This window comes from Artemia sp. Qi Xiang Cuo, chromosome 18 (assembly GCF_049724085.1).
Source record: "Artemia sp. Qi Xiang Cuo chromosome 18, ASM4972408v1, whole genome shotgun sequence".
Lineage (NCBI taxonomy): Eukaryota > Metazoa > Arthropoda > Branchiopoda > Anostraca > Artemiidae > Artemia > Artemia sp. Qi Xiang Cuo.
In genome coordinates, this window is record NC_142811.1 from 55,562,245 (window position 1) to 55,578,808 (window position 16,564).

Below are 16,564 nucleotides of genomic sequence, written 5' to 3' on the forward strand. Positions count from 1 at the left end.
CAACCAGCTTTAGTACTTCACCATTTATTGATATTTCACTGGGAAAATTTGGGAATACACCAGTCCGACTAAACAGAATAAAGAACCCTACTTATTACCTTAAATCGCACTTGCCAGCGAGTCAAGGTGGCTATAACCTCCTGTAGATACTTGCTGGGTTGGAAATGATGTTTTCTAAATATCACAGGAGCATCCCATTGATAGTTCCACTCGAGACTTGCTTACCCACAATCAACAACTTTTTAAAAGAATTTATAGAGGAAGAACAGTAGAATCAGAAAGACTGTTCCAGGCTAGCACTGCTCAAATAGAAAAGAAGTTCCGTCCCTCTCGTCTTTTTATATGTTTCCTTTGCACCTTTAATGAATGACCCCTTGTTGAAGAATAAAATTTAGAGCTGAATAACGGGTATTCAACTCTATAACGGAGAGCTGAATAACGGGTCTATCATATTATTGTGAAATACATTCTTCAATGCAATTTCATCCCCCCTTTGATGTCGGTAAACTAATAAGGGCAGGTTAAGTTTCATCAAGCGGTCGGGGTATCCCATATTATGCTGAGCTGATAATTTAGTAGATGTCCTTTGAACTTCTTCTAATAATACAATGTCCCTTTTATATGAAGAGTTGCTGACTGGGTAACCAAACTCCAGATGAGGGCGAACAAGGGCTGTGTACAATTTTTGAACTACCAAGGGATGGCGAGAAGAAATTGTTCATTTGATCAGACCAAAAGCTCGATTAGCCTTAGAGACATGTGCTTTTGTGCGACAGTGGAATTTAAGCTGTTTATCAACAAATACACCCAGGTCTCTCTCATTAACTACTGACTTCAAATTGATAAAGCATTTTGCATGTCATATGTATGCATAGGATTGTTTGGTCCCACATGGATAACTTAACAGTTCAATGGGTTATAGTCCATTAGCCACATATGAGCCCAATGAGCAAGGTGATTAAAGTCTGCCTGAATCCCATCTGGTCCAGTAAGTTTGGAATCATCAGCATATAATGTAATATTGTTTGGACTGTACTGGAACAATCATTGTTAAAAATATTAAACTGAATTGGACCAAGTACACTTCATTGAAATACTCCACCACTTATGTTGGATTAGAATAAACTTGATTTCCATTATCATCAGTTATAGAAACTCTCTGCAACCTTCCACTACAAAATGCGCCAATCCAATCTACTACATGGCTACTTATACAATAAGCCCGCAATTTAATCAAGAAGTAGTTATGGTCAACTTAGGTTCAACATCTACTGGGTGGTAGTATGATTGGATTAAGTTTGTCTGGACAGAGCGATTACGTCTGAAGCCATGCTGATTACTGGTAATTAGATCATTATCATCAAGATGTTTGACAACGGAGTCACTCAACAGCCCCTCGATTATCTTGGCCAACACAGAAGTAAGACTAATCCGACGGTAGTTTTCAGGCCTGGATTTATCTCCTTTTTTGAAAATGGGTATAACATTTGCGATACACCAATCATCAGGTATTATTTTTAATTTCGGTGACAATGAAAATATCAGCTAGAGGCGAGGTACTAAAAGGGGCTATTTCTTTGAGAAGCCTGGGGTAAACACCATCAGGTCCTCTTGATTTGTTAGGATTTATTTTAATCAGCCTATTTAGCACTAGTTGCTGATTTATTTCAACTTCAGTAATCTCTTTATTAATAGATCTGGTAGGTAGGTAAGGCTGGCTCGAGGAAGTGGCACATGAGAAGTTATTTGCAAAAGTAGAACCGAAACAATTAGCAACGTCTATAGGGTTATCCAACGGTAATCCTTTATCAGAAACGAGTTGATGGACTTTGCGCCTTCCAGGGTTTGATGAAGATATATACCTCCAGAAACTCTCAGGATTCTTTTTCACTCCCACAGCCACTTTCTTTTCATGATCAGCTAGTAGCTTTCGAGTAACATTTCTAAGCTTATTACAACATTTTTTGAATGCTGTTAGATAAAGGGCCCTTTTTTGTCTAATGCGCAGCTTAACCTCTCTTGTCTTTACTGGTAAAGTTCTTGGCCTGTTCCTATAAGTGACTGTCGTACATTTATTCTCTAACTCTAAGAGTTTCATCTTGATTTTTAACCATGAACATACGGGATCCTTATTCTTAATTAAAGATTTCCAGCACACTGTTGACAACTCTTCTCTAATCATTGCATAATCAGTGAAGGTTCTTTTGATTTTATCATTTTGTATAGGAGGCAATGATAATGAAACATGCAAGGTTAAATGACCTAATAACTCAACAGCCGGTAAGTGCTCAGTTGACTGGTAAATATTGGGATTATTTAATAAAATCAAATCTAAAAGTGTAGGGACCTGACCCTCTCTAAAACGAGTAGGCTGATCAACCAGCTGAAACAGGTTTAGATCTGCTAGGGCATTTATTGTAATTAGTGTCAGGTTATTATTACCGATGAAGCTGTATCCATCAATCCAATTGCCATCAAGCATATTGAAGTCACCCGTTAAAATAACTGAATTAGGTTGTTTATTACACACTCTAAATAGTAAATCAGCAAGAATTTTATGCGAATCAATCTGATTGGGAGCCAAGGGACTCCGATATATGGATCCAATTATGAGGTTTCTGGTTGATATTATGAGGTTGAGGTTTCTGACACTCAACGAAAACACTCTTGACCCAAACATAGTCACTGAAAATGAGTGAAATTTTATTCGTTGCACCTTGATAGCTTCTTTAATGTTCAACTCCTCTTCTGCGACATAATTTTTGGGACTAATCTCGGTAATACATAAAATATCAATTTATTCTACTCTACGTATTGTATATTCTACCCCTCCCCCCTTCCACCCATATTGTCATTGTAGTAATTTTCTTTTGTAAATTCTACTATTAAACTTCTGAAACTTAAACCGGATGAATTTACTCGTACTTCCAAAATTAAAATATATTGTAATTACAATTTCATACACTATATTTAAGCTTAAAATTTCTTCGCAAACCACATTAAACTAAGGTTGCAAAAAAAAAAAAAGAAAAAAGAAGCAAGAATGGAGTAGTATAATCAGTTCTCAAAAGGATTTTATATTAATCGGCTACAAACACTAATGCCGGTGATTTTAAAATAGGTGACTCTTATTTTATTTTTACCAGACGATAATCTTTTCATTACAAAAATTAATACTATACCACTTCAATAATCATAAAATGATACGAATTCCTGACCCCTCAGATATGAAAAGTCCTTCTGTATAATTGAAAGAATCACCTGTCTAACGTCTTAATGAAAACTCATTTTTAGTCGTCAGATTTTGGGTGATTGGCTGACCTTTTTATAATTGGGATTATTGGTTTAATTGTTTTTGCTCGTTTATTTTTATTTTAACTGTTATTTACTCCGCATTCTTAGCTTTTAACGTCCTTCAATTATGGTTTCTTTTATTCATTTTGATCTTTGATGTTCATGTTGTTTCCTTTTGTTTTTTCATTTTTATCTGGTCAATATGGTTCGCATTTCACTCAGAGAATGCAGACTTTATTCCAATATTTGATTTTCTCTAATATTGTTGAAGAAGGCAAGCAGTTTTCTTCTCGAAATGTTTGTTTTGTTACATCCACTATTTTTGCTCGCCTCAAAAAACCATATTATCGCTTTCTTCTCTTGTTTTTAACAAATACAATTTTAAAAGTACAAAGGCTTGTAAATTAAAAAGTCAAATTTTTAACCTTTTGTTCTGATTGTAAAAATTGTTTACTTTTAAAATAATTTTATTTGAAAAATTGGCACAAATTACTTCAAAGTACTGGCAACGCTGTTCAATACTTTTTTCGTGATACTGTTTGTTTTTAATTATGCCAAGAAATAGCTTTTATTGCCAAACTATGTCACTATGTAATGTCATCCTACACGAAAAGGGGCCAATTCTTACTCTTAACTTCTTTTAATATATTTAGGGGCACTGTAGGAGGGGAAAAGAATCAAGCTAGCACTTGAATTCAAATTGAATTCAAATAAGGCTGTATGGCCCAATAGAAATATTGTTTTGACCCAGTATTTGAGACATAGAAATGTTTTTGAATCCTAAATATTCAAAGAAATTCAGTTAATAATGCATTCGAAATTGTCCAAAATTGGCAATGGTGAAATGCCCCCTTTGTCAGGGAAATGAGAGGAAAAGGGAGTTGGGTCTCAAATTTCAGTTTCTACAATATTTTCTAGATTAAAGAGTCGTTTTTTATTGATTCAAGTCCAGAGAGACACAGAAAAACATCAGAATCAAACAGTTCCATCATTTTTAACCCCATTTCCACAATAAACGATGTTACAAGAGGTACAAACATCATTTGTGTCATTATAATAATATAATACATAGTTGAAAAACATATAATTGAAAGGTATGTTTCCATTAATTCAAGCCCATGGATTCAATATTGAAACATAAAATAGAAAATTTCATCGCTTGGTGCTCTATTTCCATCATTAATTTAAAAAACCTTTTTCCACAAAATAAGTTTTTCAAAGAAAAGTAAAGAACTCCATTAAACAAAAAATTATCAAAAATAAAATCAAATAATCTACCAAGCATGAAACTACCACAAATCAGCATTGATAAATAAATGAAACCCAAAATGAAGAGAAATTACAATAATTAACCGATTCAAACTCAAAACGAGCAAAAATTAACATAATTTGGGTTCAAAACCCCTATACCCTCCCAAAGCCAGAACAAAATTTGCACTTTACTGAAAAAATATGAATGTTTTTACTTTTATAACTTTAATAAATCAAACAACATTAACATTTTGATTACTAAATATCAGTATATGTATATTAAACAGACAATGCACATTCATTTAATTTTTCAGTAAAGTGCAAATTTTGTTCTGGCCTTTGGAAGTCAAAAGTGATTGGAGGGCGACTAGCCCCCCCTCCCCACGCCCATCATTTCACCCAAACACATCCAATCAAAAATTGGATATAGCAATTTTGTTCAGCGCAGTTGATTTCTGGATAGAAATTATGTTTTTTAAGAGGACACTCCCCCACAGCCCTCAGGGCAAATGTTTTAAGTTAGGCCCTGGGGACATATAAGGTTTTTAAAGAAGGCGTTGTCGTAGAAGCTTCAGAAAAAGCTCATTCGATTGGAAATTCAACGGGCCAGTGCCCTTTTTAATAGTCGAAAGTGATTGGAGGGCAACTAGCCCCCCCCACCAAACCCATGATTCCCCCAAACACATCAAATAAAAATTTTGAGATAGCCATTTTGTTCAGCGTAGTTGATTTCCAAATAGAAAACATATTTTTGAGGAGGACACTCCCCCACAACCCTCAGGGCCAGGATTATAAGTTATGCCCTGGGGGCGTATAAGGTTTTTATTGAAAATCTTTGTCGTAGAAACTTGAAAAAGGGCTCATTCGATTTGAAATTAATAGGGCTAGTACCCTTTTTAATAGTCGAAAGTGATTTGAGGGCAACTAACCCCCTCTCACCTTTTCCCCCAACACATCCAATCAAAAGTTTTAGAAAGCCATTTTATTCAGCGGAGTTGAAAGTCTTGAAAATTAGGTCTTTAAGGTTGACAACCCCCCCCCCCACAGCCCTCAGGGCAAGGGTCTTTAAGGATGACAACCCCTCCCCCCACAGCACTCAGTGCAAGGGTTGTAAGTTATGCCCTGGGGCATATAAAGTTTTTATTGAAAGCGTTGTCGTAGAAACTTCAAAAGAGCTCATTCAATTGGAAATTGAAAAGGCTAGTGCCTTTTTTAATAGATGAAAGTGATTGGATAGCGACTAACGCCCCTCTCACGCCCACAATTTTCCAAAACACATCCAATCAAAATTTTGAGATATCCATTTTGTTCAACGTAGTTGAAAATTCTGGAAATTAGGTCTTTTAGGATGATAACCCCTTCAGAGCCCTCAGTGCAAGGTTTTTAAGTTATGCCATGGGGGCATATAAGGTTTATATAGGAAGTTGTTGCATAATTCATAGGCAGCGCGATCGCGCTGCCTAAGTAAAGAACGGGGAGACTCGAGAACGAGACAAGAAACAAGGACTACGTAAAGAGAAGAGCACTCCCCCACAGTCTGCAGTACAAAAATTGCAAGGTATTCCCTTGGGGCACATGAAAACAATGTTCGAACAATATACAATTTTCTGATTTTTTCCTTTAGAATAGGAGACTTCGTATCGAAGAAGCTGTTATTGAAGCTTCGTGAAGCGGTTATTCAATTGGAAATTCGAGTGCCTTGTGCCCTTTTTAATAGTCGAAAGTGATTGGAAGTTGACTAAAACACCTTCCACGCCCACCATTTCCCGAAACACATCCAATCAACATTTTGATATAGCAATTTTGTTCAGTTGATTTCTAGATATAAGTTATGTTTTTGAGGACAGTCCCCCTTAGGGCAAGCCCTTAGGGCAAGGGTTGTAAGTTCTGTCCTAGGGGCATATACGGTTTTTTTTATAGAAGGCGTTGTCGTAGAAACTTTAAAAAAGGCTCATTCAATTGGAAATTCAAAGGGCTAGTGTCCTTTTAAATAGTCGAAAGTGATTAGAGGGCAACTAACCCGCCTCTCACGCCCACCTTTTCCCCAAACACATCTAATCAAAATTTTGAGATAGCCATTTTTTCAACGTAGTTTTAAGTTCTGGAAATTAAGTCTTTGAGGATAACAACCCCCCCCCCCCCCAAGCCCTCAGGGCAAGGGTTGTAAATCATGCCCTGTGGGCATATAAGGTTTTTATGTAACGCGTTATCGTAGAAACTTCAAAAAGGGCTCAATCGATTGGGAGTTCGAGGGACCAGTGCCCTTATTAATAGTCGAAAGCGATTGGAGGGCAACTAACCCCCCTCTCACGCCCACCTTTTCCCCAATCACATCCAATAAAAATTTTGAGATAGCCATTTTGTTTAGCTTAGTTGATTTCCAGATAGAAATTATGTTTTTGAGGAGGACACACCCCACAACCCTCAGGGCAAAGATTATAAGTTATGCCCTGGAGCCATATAAGGTTTTTATTGAAAATCTTTGTCGTAGAAACTTGAAAAGGGCTCATTCGATTTGAAATTCAAAGGGATAGTATCCTTTTTAATAGTCGAAAGTGATTTGAGGGCAAATAACCTCCCTCTCAAGCCCACCTTTTCCCCAAACATATCCAATCCAAATTTTTAGATAGCCGTTTTACTCAACGTAGTTGAAAGTTTTGGAAATTAGGTCTTTAAGGATGGCAACTCCTCCCCCCACAGCCCTCAGGGTAAGGGTTGTAAGATATGCCCTGGGCCATGTAAAGTTTTTATTGAAAGCGTTGTCGTAGAAACTTCAAAAGGGCTCATTCAATTGGTAATTGAAAGAGCTAGTGCCTTTTTTTATAGTTGAAAGTGATTAGATAGCGACGAACGCCCCTCTCACGCCCACCATTTTCCAAAACACATCCAATCAAAATTTTGCAGGTCAAACTATAGTCTTAAAAATGAAAATTCTTTTTTTTTTCTTTTTTCCTTTTCTTAATATTCCTTTTTTCCTTTTTTATTTTCCTTTTCTTATTTTTTCTTTTTTTCTTATTATTTTCTTATTCCCTGAAAAGACTATGTCAATATAAAACGAACAGAAATTAATTTAAAAAACTTTTTCCACAAAATAAGTTTTTCAAAGAAAAGTAAAGAACTCCATTAAAAAAAAAATTAGCAAAAATAAAATCAAATAATCTACCAAGCGTGAAACTACCACAAATCAGCATCACTAAATAAATGAAACCCAAAACGAACAGAAATTACCATAATTAACCGAGTCAAACTCAAAACGAGCAGAAATTAACATAAGTTGGGCGCAAAACTCCTATACCTTCCCAAGGCCAGAACAAAATTTGCACTTCACTGAAAAAATACAAATGAATGTACATTGTCAGTTTAATATACATAAATTGATATTTAGTAATCAAAATATTTATATTATTTGATTTATCAAAGTTATAAAAGTAAATACATTTATAATCTTAAGGAAATTCTTAAGCTTTAAAAGTAGTTTCAGAAAATATGTTTTGTCTATAAAAAGTGTGGAGAACAAAAATATACGTCTTTTGAATGGAAAACCCGTATCTACATAAAATTCTAGATATTTTTCATATATATATAATGTCCTATACCTATGTTCAGCTGTTCAGGAGATGTTAACATTTAGAAGTTGGCCAGTTTGACTCTTTGAGTCTATAAAATTTTAACCGTGAAAAATTAAAGGAAACGGTTTGCACACTCCTATCTTAGTTTTTTTTTATAAGCTATCTGAAACTATCTACTGGTGGTGCCAAACAACGTTTGAAGAAAGTACCAATTTTGGAACTCCAATTTGGTATCACCAGTAAAAATTTTTACATAACTTGCAAAAAACTAAGATAGGAATGTGCAAACTGTTTTCCTTGATTTTTCGCCGTTATAATGTTTATCTATTATACAATGTAAATAATTCATTAGTTAAATCATTTATTATATAATTTTTTTATTATATAATGTTCATATAATTTTTATTTTAATGTATTATTAGTTAAACATTAATGTTTTATTAATTAATTTTCCTTGCTTAATATACTGTCTTTCTGGGTTGCAAAAATATTTTTCCAATTCAAAATCGTAATATGTAATCGTAATCGTATAAAATCGTAATGGATTCGAAGTAAACATGACATGCACAAGGTGATGACAAGAAGGAATATGTGAAACACGTGAGAAACATGTGAACTTATTTTTTTTTACTCAGAAATATATCTAGTCTTAAAAAAAATGGTTACTGCTGATACTAAGCGTATTGGTCCTGGACTACGATAAGACATAGGGAAATTAATACGATAAGACATAGGGAAAATAAAAAATATCAAATGGATTAAAGCAGGTTTACAGTGATTTATTAAAAGCAAATATAAACATTTATGGCTCGCATCCATGAATGAAAAATCTTTTGTTCGCTGAGTATATAAACATACTGTACATAGGGGAAAGTTCAGGAATTACCACGGAGAATGGTCCAAAAGCCTCTTCTGAAAAAGTTTCTACATTAAGCTATATTCTTCATGGTCTGACCCCCCCCATGCCACCTAAGGGTTGAGCCTATGTGCACTTATGTGTATAATCCTTTATAAAAATCAAGTTTTTCAACTATTTCCTTCCATTCATCATTTTCCAAGTTGAAAGAGGGTCTAAAAGATTTTGCTCGAATGTGTGAGAGTTGATTACTCAAACCAAACCTTCCAATATCTTGCAATAGAATGTCCAATGTATTTTGACAAGTTTCACCACTTTGAAGGGACAATCCCATGGGGATAGAATTCACACCTAGAATGAAATGTGATCACAGGTTAGTCTTGAAATTTCAGAAAGTTTCTTAATATAAATATATACATATATATATATATATATATATATATTTGTAGGTGGTTATATATATATATATATATATATATATATATTTGCAGGTTGAGGTGGTTAGGGCATGTTGTTCGGATGAAGGATGACAGATTGCCGAAGATTGTTCTTTTTGGCCAACCATCTAGGGCTAAACGGAAAGCAGGTCGTCCCCGTCTGGGTTGGGAGGACGTCATAAAGAAAGATTTAAAGGAAATGGGAACTTCGTGGGCGGGTGTAAAAGGGAGGCTTTGAATAGATTGGGGTGGAGGAGGAGCGTGCGTAGCTGTGTTGGCCTCGGGCGGCTTGGTGCTGCGGTGAGTTGTTAGTAGTGTAGTATGTATATATATATATATATATATATATATATATATATATATATATATATACTACTACTACTAACAACTCACCGCAGCACCAAGCCGCCGAGGCCAACACAGCTACGCACGATCCTCCTCCACCCCAGTCTATTCAAAGCCTCCCTTTTTACACCCGCCCACGAAGTTTCCATTTCCTTTAAATCTTTCTTTATGACGTCCTCCCAACCCAGACCGGGACGATCTGCTTTCCGTTTAGCCCTAGATGGTTGGCCAAAAGAACAATCTTCGGCAATCTGTCATCCTTCATCCGCACAACGTGCCCTAACCACCTCAACATTTCTTTCATTATAGCCCTAGAGAGCGGTATTGAACCACATTTTTCGTATAGCCTATTGTTTGAAATACGGTCAGTCAGCCGGGTACCCAGAACAATCTTTAAGCAATTTCTCTGGAAAACATCTAGCAAATCTTCATCCGCTTCTCGGAGCGTCCATGCTTCAGAGCCATATTTGACGACTGTCATCACTGTAACTTCTAAGATTCTAATATTGGTTTGCAGACTTATCTTCCTGTTCTTACAGACTTTTTTTAAATTTGAAAAAACACCCTTAGACTTGGCTATTATATTTCTAAAATCTTCACTTCTCCCACCATCTTTACTAATAATACTACCAAGGTAAGTGAAACTTATATACCTTACCAAGGTATATATATATATATATATATATATATATATATATATATATATATATATATATATATATATATATATATATATATATATATATATATATATATATATATATATATATATATATATATATATATATATATATATATATATATATATATATATATATATATATATATATATATATATATATATATATATATATATATATATATATATATATATATATATATATATATATATATATATATATATATATATATAGTGTGTGTGTGTGTGTGTGTGTGTGTGTGTGTGTGTGTGTGTGTGTGTGTGTGTATATATATATATATATATATATATATATATATATATATATATATATATATATATATATATGTCATATGCGCAATAATGTTTTTTGAGAGGTTTTTTTTTGAATTATTGAGCTTTATATTTTAGTTTTAATGCTTTGTCGACTTTTAAGTTTCATTTAAGTTTTATTTGTTTTACTTTAAAATATTTTACTGACAAACACATTCTTTGGTATGGTGACAAATAGGCAAGCTACAACTGTAGGACACACATCGAACACATATTGGTAGGCTTCACTACTGCCAAACAAAAAATAAGTTTAGGCTATGGCTACACAGGCTTAAGACAATGCTATAGGCTAGGCTTAAACCTTCAGGAAAGTCTTGGAATTAGGATTACTCTCTATAGTTAATGCCATGCCTTGGTATAACTTAAAACTACCTCTGACTACTAAGGTAGGGCAGTTGGGTCAGAGCAGGGGGTACTTCACGTGAGTGTAACTGAGCCGAAATTATGCCTGGTGGCGTAAACTCCGATATGGTAGCCTCTTAGTATCCTCCCTACTGAGCAGTACCACAAAACTAATACTAGGAGTTCAACTCTCCCTATTTACACCAGCTGTAACTTTACGGTATTTACGGTAAATTTACCACCCTGGCCAGAAAATAAGGGTAATATCCGCAATAAATACAATGGGACTCAAAATTTTCTTCAGCAATAAGTCAAACAAAAAATTAAGTTGAAATATATTCTTTATACACTTAAGCGTTCCTTTGAGGTTCGAATGAGCGATCTATGTCAGTGTGATAATGGCGGCTGCTTAACAATGACTGAAGTAAGATGAATTAAAAATAAAAAAGAAGAACGGACAGGGTGAAACCCAGCTGCATAGCTAAAACAGGGGGCTAATGACTCATAACTTTGCAACTGAGAATAGAATGTCATGAAGTCAAATTTAAAAATCTTAAAAAAAGGAAAAGGGACATTTAGCACATAGATAATGGGCGGCCTGCAACGTCCAACAAGTGCTATCTTTCTTTGACAGTAGCGAGAAGGTTACAAAAAATCCTATTCTATTTTTAAGTCTGGATATGAAGAATATTTACTTATTCTGGAAATTCATGACTGACATACGAACATCGTTCTATTGAGAAACAAACAATAACTAAAATAATGGTTGAGATATGTTCAATATTCTACTGAGATATGTTTTTCTATTGAGAAACAAACTATACGTTCTATTGAGAAACGTTCTATTGAGAAACAAACTATAACTTAAAATAATGGTTGAGATATGTTCAATATCCTACTGAGATATGTTTTCTATTGAGAAACAAACTATACGTTCTATTGAGAAACGTTCTATTGAGAAACAAACAATAACTTAAAATAATGGTTGAGATATGTTCAATATTCTGCTGAGATATGTTTTTCTATTGAGAAACAAACTATACGTTCTATTGAGAAACGTTCTATTGAGAAACAAACTATACGTCAAAATAATGGTTGAGATATGTTCAATATTCTACTGAGATATGTTTTCTATTGAGAAACAAACTATACGCTCTATTGAGAAACAGACTATGCCTTAAAATAATGGTTGAGATATGTTCAATATTCTGCTGAGATATGTTTTTCTATTGAGAAACAAACTATACGTTCTATTGAGAAACGTTCTATTGAGAAACAAACTATAACTTAAAATAATGGTTGAGATATGTTCAATATTCTACTGAGATATGTTTTCTATTGAGAAACAAACTATACGTCCTATTGAGAAACAAACTATAACTTAAAATAATGGTTGAGATATGTTCAATATTCTACTGAGATATGTTTTTCTACTGAGAAACAAACTATACGTTCTATTGAGAAACAAACTATAACTTAAAATAATGGTTGAGATATGTTCAATATCCTACTGAGATATGTTTTCTATTGAGAAACAAACTATACGTTCTATTGAGAAACGTTCTATTGAGAAACAAACTATAACTTAAAATGATGGTTGAGATATGTTCAATATTCTACTGAGATATGTTTTTCTATTGAGAAACAAACTATACGTTCTATTGAGAAACGTTCTATTGAAAAACAAACTATACGTCAAAATAATGGTTGAGATATGTTCAATATTCTACTGAGATATGTTTTTCTATTGAGAAACAAACTATACGTTCTATTGAGAAACGTTCTATTGAGAAACAAACTATAACTTAAAATTATGGTAGAGATATGTTAAATATCCTACTGAGATATGTTTTCTATTGAGAAACAAACTATAACTTAAAATAATGGTTGAGATATGTTCAATATTCTACTGAGATATGTTTTCTATTGAGAAACAAACTATATGTTCTATTGAGAAACGTTCTATTGAGAAAACAAACTATAAATTAAAATAATGGTTAAGATATGTTCAATATCCTACTGAGATATGTTTTCTATTGAGAAACAAACTATACGTTCTATTGAGAAACGTTCTATTGAGAAACAAACTATAACTTAAAATAATGGTTGAGATATGTTCAATATTCTACTGAGATATGTTTTCTATTGAGAAATAAACTATACGTTCTATTGAGAAACGTTCTATTGAGAAACAAACTATAACTTAAAATAATGGTTGAGATATGTTCAATATTCTACTGAGATATGTTTTCTATTGAGAAAAAAACTATATGTTCTATTGAGAAACGTTCTATTGAGAAACAAACTATAACTTAAAATAATGGTTGAGATATGTTCAATATCCTACTGAGATATGTTTTCTATTGAGAAACAAACTATACATTCTATTGAGAAACGTTCTATTGAGAAACGTTCTATTGAGAAACAAACTATAACTTAAAATAATGGTTGAGATATGTTCATTATCCTAATGAGATATGTTTTCTATTGAGAAACAAACTATACGTTCTATTGAGAAACGTTCTATTGAGAAACAAACTATAACTTAAAATAATGGTTGAGATATGTTCAATATTCTACTGAGATATGTTTTCTATTGAGAAACAAACTATATGTTCTATTGAGAAACGTTCTATTGAGAAACAAACTATAACTTAAAATAATGGTTGAGATATGTTCAATATCCTACTGAGATATGTTTTCTATTGAGAAACAAACTATACGTTCTATTGAGAAACGTTCTATTAAGAAACAAACTATAACTTAAAATAATGGTTGAGATATGTTCAATATTCTGCTGAGATATGTTTTCTATTGAGAAACAAACTATATGTTCTATTGAGAAACGTTCTATTGAGAAAAAAACTATAACTTAAAATAATGGTTGAGATATGTTCAATATCCTACTGAGATATGTTTTCTATTGAGAAACAAACTATACGTTCTATTGAGAAACGTTCTATTGAGAAACAAACTATATCTTAAAATAATGGTTGAGATATGTTCAATATCCTACTGAGATATGTTTTCTATTGAGGAACAAACTATACGTTCTATTGAGAAACAAACTATACGTCAAAATAATGGTTGAGATATGTTCATTATCCTAATGAGATATGTTTTCTATTGAGAAACAAACTATATGTTCTATTGAGAAACGTTCTATTGAGAAACAAACTATAACTTAAAATAATGGTTGAGATATGTTCAATATTCTACTGAGATATGTTTTCTATTGAGAAACAAACTATACGTTCTATTGAGAAACGTTGTATTGAGAAACAAACTATAACTTAAAATAACGGTTGAGATATGTTCAATATCCTACTGAGATATGTTTTCTATTGAGAAACGTTCTATTGAGAAACAAACTATACGTCAAAATAATGGTTGAGATATGTTCAATATCCTACTGAGATATGTTTTCTATTGAGAAACAAACTATATGTTCTATTGAGAAACGTTCTATTGAGAAACAAACTATAACTTAAAATAATGGTTGAGATATGTTCAATATTCTACTGAGATATGTTTTCTATTGAGAAACAAACTATACGTTCTATTGAGAAACGTTCTATTGATAAACAAACTATAACTTAAAATAATGGTTGAGATATGTTCAATATTCTACTGAGATATGTTTTCTATTGAGAAACAAACTATACGTTCTATTGAGAAACGTTCTATTGAGAAACAAACTATAACTTAAAATAATGGTTGAGATATGTTCAATATTTTACTGAGATATGTTCAATATTCTACTGAGATATGTTTTCTATTGAGAAACAAACTATACGTTCTATTGAGAAACGTTCTATTGAGAAACAAACTATAACTTAAAATAATGGTTGAGATATGTTCAATATTCTACTGAGATATGTTTTCTATTGAGAAACAAAATATACGTTCTATTGAGAAACGTTCTATAGATAAAAAAACTATAACTTAAAATAATGGTTGAGATATGTTCAATATTCTACTGAGATATGTTTTCTATTGAGAAACAAACTATACGTTCTATTGAGAAACGTTCTATTGAGAAACACACTATAACTTAAAATAATGGTTGAGATATGTTCAATATTCTACTGAGATATGTTTTCTATTGAGAAACAAACTATACGTTCTATTGAGAAATGTTCCATTGAGAAACAAACTATAACTTAAAATAATGGTTGAGATATGTTCAATATTCTACTGAGATATGTTTTCTATTGAGAAACAAACTATATGTTCTATTGAGAAACGTTCTATTGAGAAACAAACTATAACTTAAAATAATGGTTGAGATATGTTCAATATCCTACTGAGATATGTTTTCTATTGAGAAACAAACTATACATTCTATTGAGAAACGTTCTATTGAGAAAAAAACTATACGTCAAAATAATGGTTGAGATATGTTCAATATCCTACTGAGATATTTTTTCTATTGAGAAACAAACTATATGTTCTATTGAGAAACGTTCTATTGAGAAACAAACTATAACTTAAAATAATGGTTGAGATATGTACAATATTCTACTGAGATATGTTTTCTATTGAGAAACAAACTATACGTTCTATTGAGAAACGTTCTATTGAGAAACAAACTATAACTTAAAATAAAGGTTGAGATATGTTCAATATTCTACTGAGATATGTTTTCTATTGAGAAACAAACTATACGTTCTATTGAGAAACGTTCTATTGATAAACAAACTGTAACTTAAAATAAGGGTTGAGATATGTTCAATATTCTACTGAGATATGTTTTCTATTGAGAAACAAACTATACGTTCTATTGAGAAACGTTCTATTGAGAAACAAACTATACGTAAAAAAATGGTTGAGATATGTTTAATATCCTACTGAGATATGTTTTCTATTGAGAAACAAACTATATGTTTTATTGAGAAACGTTCTATTGAGAAACAAACTATAACTTAAAATAATGGTTGAGATATGTTCAATATTCTACTGAGATGTTTTCTATTGAGAAACAAACTATACGTTCTATTGAGAAACGTTCTATTGAGAAACAAACTATAACTTAAAATAATGGTTGAGATATGTTCAATATCCTACTGAGATATGTTTTCTATTGAGAAAAAAACTATATGTTCTATTGAGAAAAGTTCTATTGAGAAACAAACTATAACTTAAAATAATGGTTGAGATATGTTCAATATTCTACTGATATATGTTTTCTATTGAGAAACAAACTATACGTTCTATTGAGAAACGTTCTATATAGAAACAAACTATACGTCAAAATAATGGTTGAGATATGTTCAATATTCTACTGAAATATGTTTTCTATTGAGAAACAAACTATACGTTCTATTGAGAAACGTTCTATTGAGAAACAAACTATAACTTAAAATAATGGTTGAGATATGTTCAATATTCTACTGAGATATGTTTTCTATTGAGAAACAAAATATACGTTCTATTGAGAAACGTTCTATTGAGAAAA

At 32.4% G+C, this 16,564-nt stretch overlaps 2 protein-coding genes across 5 annotated transcripts in view; both read right to left on the minus strand.

Moving 5' to 3' along the window:
• Positions 1-1,504: 1,504 nt before the first annotated feature.
• On the minus strand, positions 1,505-2,680 carry LOC148941666 (uncharacterized). Its single transcript, XM_089104221.1, has one exon. It carries the CDS (start codon positions 2,678-2,680, stop codon positions 1,505-1,507), a length of 1,176 nt encoding a protein of 391 aa, XP_088960347.1.
• A 6,198-nt stretch (positions 2,681-8,878) lies between these two features.
• LOC148941667 (protein misato homolog 1-like) overlaps positions 8,879-16,564 on the minus strand; it is a 179,924-nt gene continuing 172,238 nt past the window's right edge. For all 4 annotated transcript variants that reach the window (XM_089104394.1, XM_089104395.1, XM_089104396.1 and 1 more), the window contains one exon: positions 8,879-9,321. In XM_089104394.1, coding sequence (XP_088960520.1) covers positions 9,107-9,321 — 215 coding nt within the window. In that variant the 3' untranslated portion in view covers positions 8,879-9,106. The remainder of the gene's footprint in view (positions 9,322-16,564) is intronic.

What these genes read in the sequence shown, in the direction of transcription:
- LOC148941666 (XM_089104221.1), bottom strand. Translation starts at nt 2,680, where the DNA reads ATGTTTGGGTCAAGAGTGTTTTCGTTGAGTGTCAGAAACCTCAACCTC.